This window comes from Schistosoma haematobium, chromosome ZW, assembly GCF_000699445.3.
Source record: "Schistosoma haematobium chromosome ZW, whole genome shotgun sequence".
Lineage (NCBI taxonomy): Eukaryota > Metazoa > Platyhelminthes > Trematoda > Strigeidida > Schistosomatidae > Schistosoma > Schistosoma haematobium.
In genome coordinates this window covers 30,209,343-30,223,652 of record NC_067195.1, presented here as the reverse complement: position 1 = coordinate 30,223,652, position 14,310 = coordinate 30,209,343, and the positions used below count along the sequence as shown (strand labels likewise).

General features: G+C 32.7%; 1 protein-coding gene across 2 annotated transcripts; it reads right to left on the bottom strand.

Annotated features, from left to right (window-relative positions):
- Positions 1-540: 540 nt before the first annotated feature.
- FRRS1_1 (DOMON domain-containing protein frrs1L) lies at positions 541-14,049 on the bottom strand (the record flags this gene model as incomplete). Of its 2 annotated transcripts, XM_035732107.2 has the most annotated exons (7): positions 541-1,554; positions 5,063-5,113; positions 8,480-8,527; positions 13,201-13,265; positions 13,312-13,570; positions 13,603-13,906; positions 13,942-13,997. In XM_035732107.2, 7 exons carry the CDS (start codon positions 13,995-13,997, stop codon positions 1,465-1,467), a joined length of 873 nt encoding a protein of 290 aa, XP_035588574.2. In that variant the 3' UTR covers positions 541-1,464. The 2 variants fall into 2 exon arrangements, with proteins under 2 accessions (XP_035588574.2, XP_051071015.1); XM_051210988.1 differs by lacking the exons at positions 541-1,554; positions 5,063-5,113; positions 8,480-8,527 and adding an exon at positions 12,318-13,122 and having other exon boundaries at positions 13,942-14,049.
- Between the last annotated feature and the right edge of the window lie 261 nt (positions 14,050-14,310).

Genomic DNA, 14,310 nt, shown 5'->3' with positions numbered 1-14,310 from the left:
GATCCTTATGAGCTTCAAAGCAAAGTATATCATTTAGTTTAATTTCAATAAATGTAATCCATTTACCAGAACTGACTAGCAATTAAACCACAAATATGCAGAAGGATATATAATCATCAATTTCACCAATAATCAACTGTAATTTGAGATATTGTTCTGCATTAGAAAAATAGCAAAACAAGTCATAGTTATTTCATTGTTAACACTGTCGATAAATCCTAGCTACGATAATTTAGGTACACAATGACGACCCTCAGTATATTAATTTTTTTAATATGAATTATATTTATCAATTTTAAGATGAGCGGATAATTACAACTAAATCTCATTATTTTAGTCTGCGTAAGTGTTAAAGAGTTAATAATTATTTCTTCGAAGTCTGTTTTCATTTAACTCCATAATTTACAGTTGCATAGTTGTTATTCAGAAAAGTGGTTTTAATATTCATAATAATGATCACAAATCATAATATTCCTTGATAATAGTAATATCACTAATATGCGAAATCTGTGATATTTCTGTGATTTATAAGTGTAAAAGATAAATATGCACATCAATATTCCATTTTTTACAGATTGAATCATGTCGTAACAAGAAATTCTGAATGGTTGTTTACACATATTTGTTACTGTTATTCTTGTTGCTTGGTAAGAGAAGACGTAAACTTTAATTTCAGCTAAATTAAACAAAGATGGTTCAAAAGAAATGGTGTGAGGATATACTAGTTTAGTCTATTTTATGGAAGTGTATGAAAATTGTGTTGAATCCAACAATAATGACTTTTTGGTAGGATAGTGTTGACAAAATGTAGATACTTTCGTTGAAGTTCATTTATCAACTAATAACTACTGTTAGCAAACTTACTGACATTCAGTTTTTATGAGAGGTTTAGTTTTCTTCAAGGTATAGACGAGACCTTCCCTAAGACTATACATACATTATAAACAATGAGAATTTCTAGATGGGATATTGATGAACTACATCAAATAGCTCAATACTAAATAACTAAAAATATTTAATGGTTAAGCCTATGATTTATCAAAAAGTATCAGGATACTTTCATAAACTCATCAGAATACTTAAAACGTTTTAACATATAAAAGTGGTCCTTAATTCCTTTAACTAAATAACTGACTTACTTTCAAAAAACATTTGTAAGAGGCTCTACAAAACGATGACATACTACATTTCTCTGCACTCGTTATTTTTTTAGGTTGTGAAGTTAGCAACAGGGAAAATGTTACATTATTAACATTTTGTACTGATCACATCAATATTACATGAAATCTGAACTGAATTAAAAGATCTGGTAAAGAGAAAGACAACTTTTCAATGTTCGTATACATTTTATTTAGTATGACATAGATTGTGTGTTTTACTAGTTAAAAATTGACTTCATAAAAAATCAAAGTAAAAATGTTGAATTTTCCTTTATTTTACTCCACCGAAGAAACACGGGAAACGTTATGCCGCTAACAGTACAACTAAGACAAATACCAAGCTAAAACTGAGCGCTAAATGCACAGCAAGAAGAAAGTATTTGATTACCCATAACTGCAAATGAAAAGAACAAGATAAATTTCGGAGCAATTTTATTTTACCTACAACAAATGTTTTGCCTGACATGGATTTTGTAAACACAAACATTTTAAAAGTAGAGAAATATCTAGAGCATAATCAAAATAATACACGATCCAATGATATGTACAGGGATTAACCAGCCTATAATGTTGCTTACACCATTTACAGGACGAGTGATTTTGACGTTAGATAAGTTATCATTCAGTATAACGAATTACAAAACAATTTATACAGTCTACTAGCAGTGTTCATGTAATACTATTATGTGCTACTTGAAATAACAATAAATGTTTGATTTCTAAAGTGAGAACGTAAGATTTCAACTTAAAGAATCCACTTATCCTCTGGCGATATTAAGATTATTGATTGCACAAAACATACATTAACATATAATACTACGTTTTCTACTATTAAAGGCTCACGTTAGTGTTTAATTGCTATTCATAAGACGATCATAGCAGTTCCTAACAAAATATTATATATTAGGTTGAAACTCACTACTAGCGGTGGTAAAAAGTCATGTCAACAGATGAATATTTTTGTCATCAGTGGTAAAATAGCTTTCATATAAGCAACCAATAAAAGTTCTTTTTAACAAAAACCAGTTCGTTCGAAAAGTATGGAATGAGGGTAAAGACTGAAATAACAGATTCATATATGAAATCATGTTTTATGTATAAATTCTGAACAATAAATTGGATAAGATAACGCTCATTACGTATTTTAAAATACTAATTAACTTCTGGGTTTGATTTTATTGGTTTTTTCCGGTTAGCGTAGCCGAGAAAATCGTCACCATTATTCAGAATTCATACGACTGACTAGAATGCAAAGCCGTAAATGGAGGACAGCTGACAGGCGCATTCTAAGTGAGGATCGCAGTCAGACAACACTGCTTACTCCCCCCCTTCCTCTTTCTTCTAGTTGTTGACTAGATGATGAGGGTCTTCACATCTCAGAGGAGGCACGGAATACAATGGACAGCTAGACGAGTTGGACTTCTCAGATGACCTAGCTCTTCTATCCCATACATATCAACAAATGCAGATGAAGATAATTAGTGTAGCAGCAGCCTATGTATCAGTACGTCTCAACACACACAAGGGAAAAAACCGAGATCCTCAAATACAACATGGAGAACACCAACCCAATCACACTTGATGGAGAAACTCTGGAAGATGTGGAAACTTTCTTGTACCTGGTAAGTACCATCGATGAACAAGGAGGATCGGATGAGGACGTAAAGGCGAGGATTAGAAAAGTAATGGCAACATTCCTACAGTTGAAGAACATATGGGACTCAAAACAACTGTCAAACAGTATGAAAGTCAGAATCTTCAATACAAATGTCAAGACGGTTCTATTGTACAGAGCTGAAACGTGGAGAACTACTACAACCATCATCAAGATGGTACAAGTATTAATAAATAGTTGTCTACAGAAGATATTCATTATCCGTTGGCCGGATACCATAAGCAAAAACCTACTGTGGTAGAGAACAAACTAACTTCCAGATGAAGAGGAAATTAGGAAGAGACACTGGAGGTGGGTAGGACATACATTGCGGAAGTCATCAAACTGCATCACGAGGCAAGCCCTGACTTGGAGTCCTGAAGACGAAAGGCAACGAGGAGGACCAAAGAACGCATCGCGTCGGGAATTTAATCTAGGCATCAAAAAAATGAATAGCAGTTGGAAACAGCTGGAGAGGATTGCCCAGAACAGAGTTTGATGGAGAAAGCTGGTGAGCGGCTTATGCTCCTCCGCTAGGGGTAACAGTCGTAGGTTTTATTCAATCCATGCGTAGCAGTTTTTACGACTTGGCTTATTATATTAAAGTATGTACCAGCTTCTAAGTGGTGTTTGACTGACTGACAGTAAAATATAAGGCGTATCTAATATGTCTTATACTGATGAACAAATATATTTCAAAGAGATGAGTCCATATGAATTTTCAAGATAAACCGTTGAAATAGAGATTTCTTTGAAAAGCCTGATTCCTAATTGTAGTATTTTCTACAGTACATCAACTGAATAATTTATGATTAAGATAATTTTTTGAAAAGTTGCAAATATGTTAATTAAATATTGTCATAATCATCCATTTATGAGAAAAAAGATACTCGTTTACTAGTTATAATGCTATTACGCATGCGGAATACATGAAATCTATTTCACAACCTTAATTGTATACAGCTCATTTGAATGACACAGGTACTTAAAGGTGGCAGCATATTGATCATTGTCACTACTAATAATCCAAAACCATGTTCAAATGTTGGATGAATGGAAAGCAGAGTTCTGAAATACAACCCTCTAAAATAGTGGTTTTACACTGTATATGGATGTTAACGGTAAATTGTCCAGCCTACGTTGGTTAGTGTTGGTGAAATAATTTATCCATGAACTACAGCTACTCTATAAGGATTTAACCAAGACAACTGACGTGGAGTTTACATAATTACAAGCTGTGAATCATCGCCTGTTAGCCCTCTTGGAGGATCATAGGCCATGTGAATCATCGAAGGTAATATAATGCCCCATAGGTCATTAGATCTCCTTTTATAAAGTGAAGTGATTATTGTCATGGAGTCCATTTTTAACATTATACGATCATATATATATGAGGCAACATAGGTTAACTCATAACTGTCTATTGTTAAAATTTGACTAGTTATTATTGCCTAAAAATTATGTAGTCCAACTTCATATAACTTCAAATTCCAACAAACATACAATAATTCTCTGAGTTTAAGTCATGAACTGATTTAAGCGAGATCAACGTTAATAATATGAAAGCACCAGACAATTGTTTCGTTTTAGTATGAGACTCCTCAGTGGTATGCATCAACGAACCAAGCCCAGGGCTTTCGGTTGCTCCTGGAGTTCTGGTGAAAGCTCTGACTGGTGTATTTCAATCATTTCAGATGTGAGACAGTTATCCACAACAGGAAATGGATGAGGATTGTGCAGTATCATTAAATGGCCGAGGCAAGACACATACACAGTTGGATGTTGGCTCAGTGGTTTATAGTTTAAGGGTTCGTGCCATAGATCAAAGATCATGAGTTTGCTTCCAAGATACAGAGTCATCAGGGGTGCACACTGCTGAGGAATCTCTTATTACGACGAAACAACAGTTCAATCATCCTGGGTTCTTAGATATGGTTTAGCTGAGATTAACTCATGATTTAAACTATGAGAGCTCCTTAGTCTCTACAATTCTCCATATACTAGTACAATTAATCGTTAGCTTATAATTTATCATATATAAATATGAGATGGATTCCTCTTATAAGTAGTTTTTTATAACTTGATTGGCATGTTCATATTAATCAAACGGTACCTTCTACTTTTCTAATCATATGCTTAGAAAAATAATTAGCCGTCATTGAGTTACATGTCGGATAAGCTTGACTTTTCAAATATAATCCGATCAACCTGCAACACTGTTACGTTTGACTAAATAAAGTGAACTTACTGTATGGATTTTGGTAATTTCTTTTGGTACACCTCTTTTGGACCTTTGATTCTAGGAAAAAATAATTATAACCCGTTAGATAACAGTTATGTAACCAGGGAGAAAAAAACAGTTGTGGTAATGTAATTTATATGAAATAATAGGAATAATTCGTGAATGTGGCTTTTTTTATACTAAACCAAGTTATTTATCCTTTGAACCTTTTTTAAATATTTGTTTCTGCTGAAATAGTCCAGTTAGAAATTCTAAATTTACCGATATCCTCCCGTCTACTCAGTAGTAAACGAATTCTGTCAATCAGATTTATTAAACGAAATACACGCATTGAAACATTGAATAAGAAAGATTGGTTCAGAGGAGGCTTCCCCTTTCGGTGAATTCATTTTCAAAGTTGTACAATTGCAAATATATATACGTATTTTTCAGGATGATAGTGATAACAATAATAATAATAATAATAATAATAATAATAAACTTCTGGTACATATGGTAACAGTGAGGTAGAATAGACAATGGTATTAAAAAGTTTTTTTTAAACAGGGAAACTAATAATAGTTTGATTGTTATGGACTTAAATATTCATCATAAAGATAGATAGGGAAATTATGATTGGGAAAGGATGGCTCAGCACGATAAGATGAAATGCTGAAATTGAGATGGAACGTAATCAGGAGGAGCATAGAAACAGAAATAAATCGATAGGGAGGTAGAAGGTTTAAGGAGAAAATGGGAGGGGAAGCAGATGGTTGCAAAGAAAGGAAAGTATGAAGAGAGAAAAATGAGACATTAAGACCATGTTCGAGGAAGAGGTTGTACCGATTTCTTTTGGACACACAATTCTGGTTTGCACAGGTGTATGGCTATTGTTTCGTCAAAGTTAAGAAGATGCAATATAACTGCCGTCGGAAGATTTCTACTTACCTTGTAGATGGCTTTGAACGCAGAGTCCATCTTGATTGAGTGACCTGTGTTCACAAGGTGCTCGATTGGGCCGTTTCAACCTCTTTTCAGCCACACCGAGTAATGTTCCTGAATTGTTTTGGATAAATCACGCATCGAACGACCTGGCTCCACATGGGTGTGTAAATTGGTAAGTGCACATTGAGTTGGTCAGATGAGATAATTTGTTCTTAAGATTATTGATGAACGGTGATTGGCCGGAGAATATTATCCGCAACATTGATGCGAATAACGAAACAGAGATTCTCCTCTTTAAGACATTTGCAGCTCTATCACCCTTAAAGTCGATGTTCACGTATAATGTTTCCTTTTCAACTGAAGTTACTTGTGTTTTAGGCGGTTTCAGTTTCATGTTCATGTCAATGGATATCAAACGATACCCGTTTTTGACAAGTATTTCCTTCAAGAGGCCCAGTTCTTCATCTAAGACCTCAGGACTACAAATACTTTGTATTCCCGTAACGAGTGATATTATGAGGTGTCGTTTTTGACTAATGGGGATACAGCTGTAGGAACTTGGGTCTCTTATAGGTAGATCTGTTCAGAGTTCCATCTTGTTTCCGTTTCATTTCCACATCAAGAAAGTGAACATTTAGTTTGTTTTCAACTTCAAGTGTGAAGTTTATTGTTGGGTGACAGTTATTAAATGTTTTCAGAAGATGACTCAAATAATATTTGTTTTCACAAATGATAAAAATATCATCTACGTACCTTTTATACAAGTGAAATTTTTCGGTAGTCGTTTTAAGTCAAATGTTTTCTAGACTGGCCATGAAGCAATCTGCTAGTAATGGACCAAGAGGGGATCTATTGCTATGCCACCCTTTTGCGAATAAATTACGTTGTTGAATGTAAACTGTGCATTGCAATTGCAACGTAGTAGTAGTTCTTTCAAATATGCTTCCGGTATTTTGATATTAATCCCGTTATTATTTATGTAACCGCAGATAAAACGGAAATACAACTGACTTATTTCTGTTTCTATGCTCCTCCTGATTACGTTCCATCTCAATTTCAGCATTTCATCTTATCGTGCTGAGCCATCCTTTCCCAATCATAATTTCCCTATCTATCTTTATGATGAATATTTAAGTCCATAACAATCAAACTATTATTAGTTTCCCTGTTTAAAAAAAACTTTTTAATACCATTGTCTATTCTACCTCACTGTTACCATATGTACCAGAAGTTTATTATTATTATTATTATTATTATTATTATTGTTATCACTATCATCCTGAAAAATACGTATATATATTTGCGATTGTACAGCATTGAAAATGAATCGAGGTTATAGTGGTAACGCAAAGTTACGTGAATTGACGTTGGTAATAAGCAATTTTAAAATGTCATTAATCTATTTTTCATGAGCTTTCATAACCATCATTAGCTACGATACATTCGCGAGACTACAACGATAACTCTAACTACAAATTTGGTACTACATACAATCATTGTCTTCTATTCTAGCTAAAATCACTTCAAATCTTGTGAATGAAATGTTGGAGAAGAACAAAGAAGATTAATTTACATCCATTTCTACCCAACCTGCATCAATTAGTTTCAGTGATTATTGATAAAAGGATGTATTAGGAGAGTAGCCAACACTTGAATGTGCAATAACAGTGAAAATTATTGACGCATTGAAATACGCTGAAGCTCAATAAATTTCCTTCATATATGATTCAATGAAAATGGAAATGAACAAAAAGTCGATGAATAGAATCCACTTAAAAGCCGATATGTGAATTTTGAAGTTAATTTCTTCATAAGTATTGAGCTTGAGAATTTAGCGTCCCAAAAGGCTTGAATTATTCCAACTCCATTAAGTCCAAGACATAGGTAGAGTAGTGAGTCTTGCCGGTTGCTAGTTTGTAATCTAGAAGCAAAATTTGCGGAAAATAAGCAGTTTGATCAAGTACTTAATTTATACACTTTCAAAGCCTTCCTTCAGATGCTAATACACAGACTAAAAGCATTTTCCTCATCTTTAAAAACGTGATATCAAGAAATAGAGGATTCTCTAAATCTTGAAATTATTTCGCTTCTTGAATATAATACAATTGTTTAACAAAACTATTGTTATATTACAAGGTGATAGAAGTTTTGCTGTTCTTATACAAGTTTACCGTTCCTACAGATAGGTGAACTTACTTATGTGGAATAATCAAAGTGTACTAATATTGATAGGTCTTGATTGTTGCAGAAAATTTCAGTTATAAAATTACTTAGGGCTTGAAAATGTGCTACAGAAAACTGTGCATGAATTTACTGAAAAGCCAATAAAAAGTACTATTTTGTTCTGAACACACACTTATTACAGAGAACAAACGCAATTAAACGGCCGAACTATAAAATGAAAGTGTTCAGTATTTGCAAATTGTTATGTATGCTTCACGAAATTTATTATCTTTGAGATAAATCAAATAGATATCAGAAAATTTTGCGACAACTTACAAGTTCTATCCTATAGTGTTCTAAAAATGTAGCTCCATGTTTCGGATCCTGAAAATAAATAATAAATTGCTTAGCAAACGCCTTATAGTGTGTTTCATAGTGATAATCATACAGAAATGCTTATAGCAGTTAATTTTGCAAGTTTACCTGTCTTACTACTCCGTGATAACATTAGAAATATACTAAATAATAAGAATCTCGTATTACCTTAGATAAATGATGGCTCAGAATATTTAAAGGTTGCTTTGGAAAAGTTTCATTATCCAGTTCTTCGTCTTATAAAATTTCTAGTTGTTCTTTACTTTACATCCGTCTACCAGACATCTCAACATTTATCTCAAAATCTTGCAGAATTAATTGTAAGATGAATGGTATCACTCACTTGGGATTTTTGATTTAAAACTTTCATATTTTTGTTATTTTAGAGTTCTCAAGAAAAAAGGTTCCATGTCACTTTAATTCGATGGGCAGTCTCATGTTCATATATATGAGATAACATTTAGAAATTATTTTTAGAAAACCACGCCTTTACATGGTGGTTTGTGTATGAATAGTTATTGTACTACTTATTTGTTTATTTATTTAACATAGTAGGGCTTATAAATGACTTTAAGTAGACGATCTTGTAAATAATGTAACCTACGAAGTTACTTGACACATATATTGGTTGGTACTATATGATAAGCTAGTCTAAAATTGTGAACAAGCTTCTGAAATATATCTTTATCTCAGTTACTTACATAAAGATACTTATATGTTCTAAAATCCAAGTGGGATTCCTGTGTCTACAGTAACTAAATGAATGGACTAAACTCGTATATTGAGGACAAAAGTTGTTCCTACTCGATAAAAAGGAGGCAGTGACACAGTATTCTGGAAAGTGTTTTAATGGAAAAACTTCACAGTCTAATATTCTTTTTTCTAAAAGCTATATCGGCTGAAAGAAACTTGAGGTCCAATCTCGTGAAAGGATAGACAATAATTTATTGAGAATGATAATAATAGTCGGTAAAATTGAATATTCCAATATAGGCTGCAGTGTGAGAACGAATAATGCAAAGCGGTGTAGAAAAACGCTTTTAGCTTTTCCTTTGCGGAAACGATAGTGAACGCTAGGATCTTTTTTGAATTTTAATCACTAACACTTAAATCTTGATACGATTATTCTAATTATTAAAAAGCCGCATTCTTTTCTTTTATAAGTGAAAATCGAAGAAGTCTCCGAAGTGACTGAAAAAATAAATGTGCTAAGTAGCTTTAAAAAGTGTAAACACCTTAGTTATTAAATGAACCACAAATTAACATATTAGTAATTTACTCTGTCAAGCCGCTGCAAATGTTTTGTATATAAACTACATACAAGCTCGTGATTTTTTCATCTGGTTGCAAATATTCATTTTTAAGATACAAATAAAGTTTTGCGAAACATCAAACAATCTTTATCTAATTTTATAACGACTGGCCAAAATGTGTGCAGTTACCTGAAGACGTGTTGATAAATAGAGCCTGCAAATGAGAATCTGTGAAGATAATCCAGAAACTCAAATATCTTGTGTACTCATTATTATACTTTGAAACAAACGGGTTTCTTTAATCTTCGTAAGCTAAGAAACAAAAACTTATTGCCTGATAATGTTTGTTTCAGACTTATACAATATTAGTGCAATATTTACAGTTCGATAAATTTGAAAGACTAAATATTCAATTTTAACAATAATAAATTTATTGATTTGAGGCTACATTTGTTGGCTGAGCATTTAATATCATCTTAATTGATGATTATTTAATTGTAATTAGTTCAGTTCCCATCTTATATGGAGTAACATCGTCCGATAAATAAAACAAACATCCAAATATAGTTAATTTTATTGCTAATATTTCAAATATAAAGCACATTTTGATAAAACTGTTCTGCATTCTGATAAAATCTTAGAACCTGAGTTGCATACTTGAAATATATTCATTACTTTTTGCTGAAATTCTTCAAAATCAGACTAATTCATCTTCATTTTTCGGAACGCATTAGTAAATCAGTTGTATTTAACAAAGCTGTTCATGAAAAACTTGAAAGTAATAAACACCGACTGATGCTATGTTTGAAAAATACAATGATGCAAGCAATTTTAACGTATATTATAGCACAGATAAATGCAACACGATCTAGATCCTAGAACACAGAGTGGACGTAACATCACACTTTATAGCACACTATTGCAAATTAAAACAGCATACAAGATGGTAGACTTTACTAACCATCAAATGTTTCTTAATGCTAAAAATATTTAAAATCGTTTTATAATATATTAATGCCCAAAGCTTAATGCGTATCATATCGTTTTCTTGAAATTGATTTGGTTATTATAGTAAGGTGTTTTACAGTTTTGATAGCACGTTGAGATCAAAATAGCTTAATTACATAAAAAACGTAGTTTTACAAGATAGAAGATACAGTCTTCTGTACTTAGCGTAATCTGAAAGCTAATACTCTTCAACTACACTCCTGAGTTAGTCCGAAGCAAGAGCTACTTATTAAGAACTTTTTTGACCTACCTGCTTGGATTCTGAAGGGCAAAAAAGTGTTTCAACGGAAAATAAAGTCGTATTGTTTAAAAAAAGTGGTATATGGGGTAATTTTGTGAACGTTTATATTTTAATGATCAGATGTGAAAACACCGGAATAAAAGTAGATACCATTGGATTTTCTAAAGCAAGACATTTTCAATTTAATCACAGTTTTAAAATCTGTTTTTGAACTTATAGTCCAAGTGGTACTTTAGACACTTTTAAAAATAATTATTTTGGAGCCTTGGACTAAACTTTATCTTAGTCAAACAAATAAACTTGTAGATTGATATGCTATGGGCTTATACTTACTTCCAGTCGATACGTTACCGATCTAACTAAAAAGAAGGTTCTCCTTATAGTGCATTTTTTAGTGACAAGAATGGTACCCAAGTAGTAGGCTATTTAACGGCAAACAGGGAAAGAAATGTTGATGGCCTTTCAAGAAGTCAACAAATAGTAACGTCTCTCTGTGGTACGATATAGTAGGTGACTTCCGTTTGATGTTTGTATAACTTTACTAATTCAGTGTTACTACTACCGTATCTTTGTGCATACCAAGGTTACGAGACTGTAATTAGTCCTCAAACAGTCCTGATATTTTACTCAAGAAATTAATGAGGAGCGTGATTTTTGAATACAATAGTCAAAAACTGATGTACTATAAAACACGGAATTGTATATAGTTACAGTACAAAAGACACCAAAAAGTATTACTGAATTTTATAAACTTTAAAAAGTAACTTGATGAAATAGTAGCAAACTCTGATAACAATGTTTTCTGAGAGCTAACTATTAATTTATTCAGTTCTTGTATCGCAAAATAAAATATGCTGATCTTAAAAGATATTTTCCTGTATTTATCATATCGAGTTAAGTGTATTAGAAACTAATCTAATAAGTGCGAACACTTCGTTACCGTTAAAATAAGACTTTTACTGGGATTGACAGAATTATTGGTCCAGTTACGGAATTTTTGTGATTTTACATGATGTTTCCATTCACTTCATATTATTTTTCTTTGAAAAGGGAGATATTATGAGAATTTTCAAGTTATTTCAGAAGTACCTCTTGTATCAAAGGTTTGTGAGAATATGCTCCTGATGACAACTCCCCTTATAATGGCAAGATCTTTAACTAAAATGCCAAGCCTCTTGAAATATTCGTAACGATAGTTTATTAAAGGTGATATCTCTTGTAGTATTGCTCCTTATTCTTACATTGTTTATTGTGCTTGCTTACATTCTTCATGTCACGTTTTATTATACATAGCTGTCCTAGAGACACAATGACCTCAACTTTCAATGATCACATCCGTTCGAACCGCAATAATTAACAAATAGGATAAAATTGGATTTTACTCTTGCAAATGTTTCTATTCTTATTCTATATAGAAATGTATGATCAGATAAAATCGGCAGCAGTGATAAAAGCAAACTACTTACTAAAACAAAGCTAATGAAGGTCCACATTAGATTGTATAAAACTATCAACAGAGTTCTAAACACAGATGGATTAAAAAATTTTCTTAATGAAAATGAGGGCCGACATTTCTGTCACTGCTACAAGGACGTACAGTTAATTGAAGCTCCGAAACTTTCGTCAAAATGCTAAGAATTCGAGTAACTCACTCAATCTTATTTCAAGTACAACTAACAGTAGCAATTTTAAAGGGGTATATCATGGGGGCCAACTCATAGTTTGATGACTGAAGTTGCCGTTTTCCAAATCGACTAGCAAATATATCAAAATGCTGTAAAGTATAAACCAATAAATTTCAACCGTTCACAAGCGTAAATATGGTATAATTAGCAGTACCATTAAATACATGGTTAAACAATCATTACAGATATTTGTTCAGAAAGCATAATTGAAATACAAAATGTCACCACTAATTTTTACTTTAATTACTCGCGATATTTCACGCTCTGTTTTCATCTATTTTTAAACGTTCCATTAAATAGATAATACAATTGCTTTTCCCTCATCATGTTTAAAGGAGTTTAGACTTATATTTTCTAGACAGCTGAGATGTAGAACAACGTACTAGTTTTCTGATTTATTATGCCAATGGGTTTAATCTGCGAAAGGAAATAATAATTCAGACAAAAATAAGCAAAAGTATTTCAAATGGAAAATCTCTCCTTAGTTTAACTCACTTCTTCAATTCGAGCCAGTAGTTTGTCAGCTTCATCAGCTTGAATGCTTAGAATTGACCGCACAACTAATATAAATGTAATAATAAATAAAATCAGGGTCTTCACATTTACTTTTGACATTTTTTCCGATTTTGTATCCAATAACTTCAAGAGTTATTTCAACGATGACGTTAAGAACAACAGTAATAGCAAAAAGTGTCGAATATATTTTTGATGAACAAACACCATATCCCAAAGCAGGCATCTGTAGTCCGATTAAGGCCGTCGGGACTGCAAGCATCTGGGACAAAATTCCAGCCACCTGATGAACATATTTTGTAATAGCTCTCTGACGACCACTTGTCGTGCAGAGAAACCATGCAACAATAGGCTGAACCCTCTATTAGTACTATTTCCACCTACATTTGAGAAAGTAAGCACAACTATCGCAAATCCACAAGCCGGGTGAGCGCTGAAGGGAAGATCATTTAAATTTGAGTAGCCCATAACATGTACAACAATAATCATTAGTGCCAATAAAACGAATGCAAGGGTGAATGACTGTAGAATAATGTGAAACTGGAACCAGTAAGCGAAGTTATTTATTGTCCGACCTGGCCAACCTTTCTTGAAGTGTCTCGAAATGATGATTGCATTTGGGTTACAGAAACCCCATGCTAAGATCATTAAACACGCATGAGCTTTCACATCAGAGGGAATTCTGTGTCTTTAAAAATAAATAACTATTAGATTTTGATTTACTCTGATGCGTAGTAATTGTTGTATTGGCTACCATAATAATTATAAGAAGTGTTCATTGGACAACAATATCTGATTAGTTACTTTATATTCGTAGGTCATAGTTTTCGCTGAAAAATAACAAACTCTGTACAGTGATCAATACCTCATATTAAAGTTGTAGTCAAAATTTTAAGTACTCTTATTGCATTTTTATGCGAACAACTAATGGTTTAAGTACCTCTTTGAGTATAAGTGGTATAATGATGGGTGATGTTAATGGAATATTTTTATTAGTACCAGAAACTATGGATTTTTTAAATCTGTTTGCAAAGTTATGAACCATCCAAAATACAAATCGCCTTCAGTTAGTTCTTGTGTTTACAACGGCCG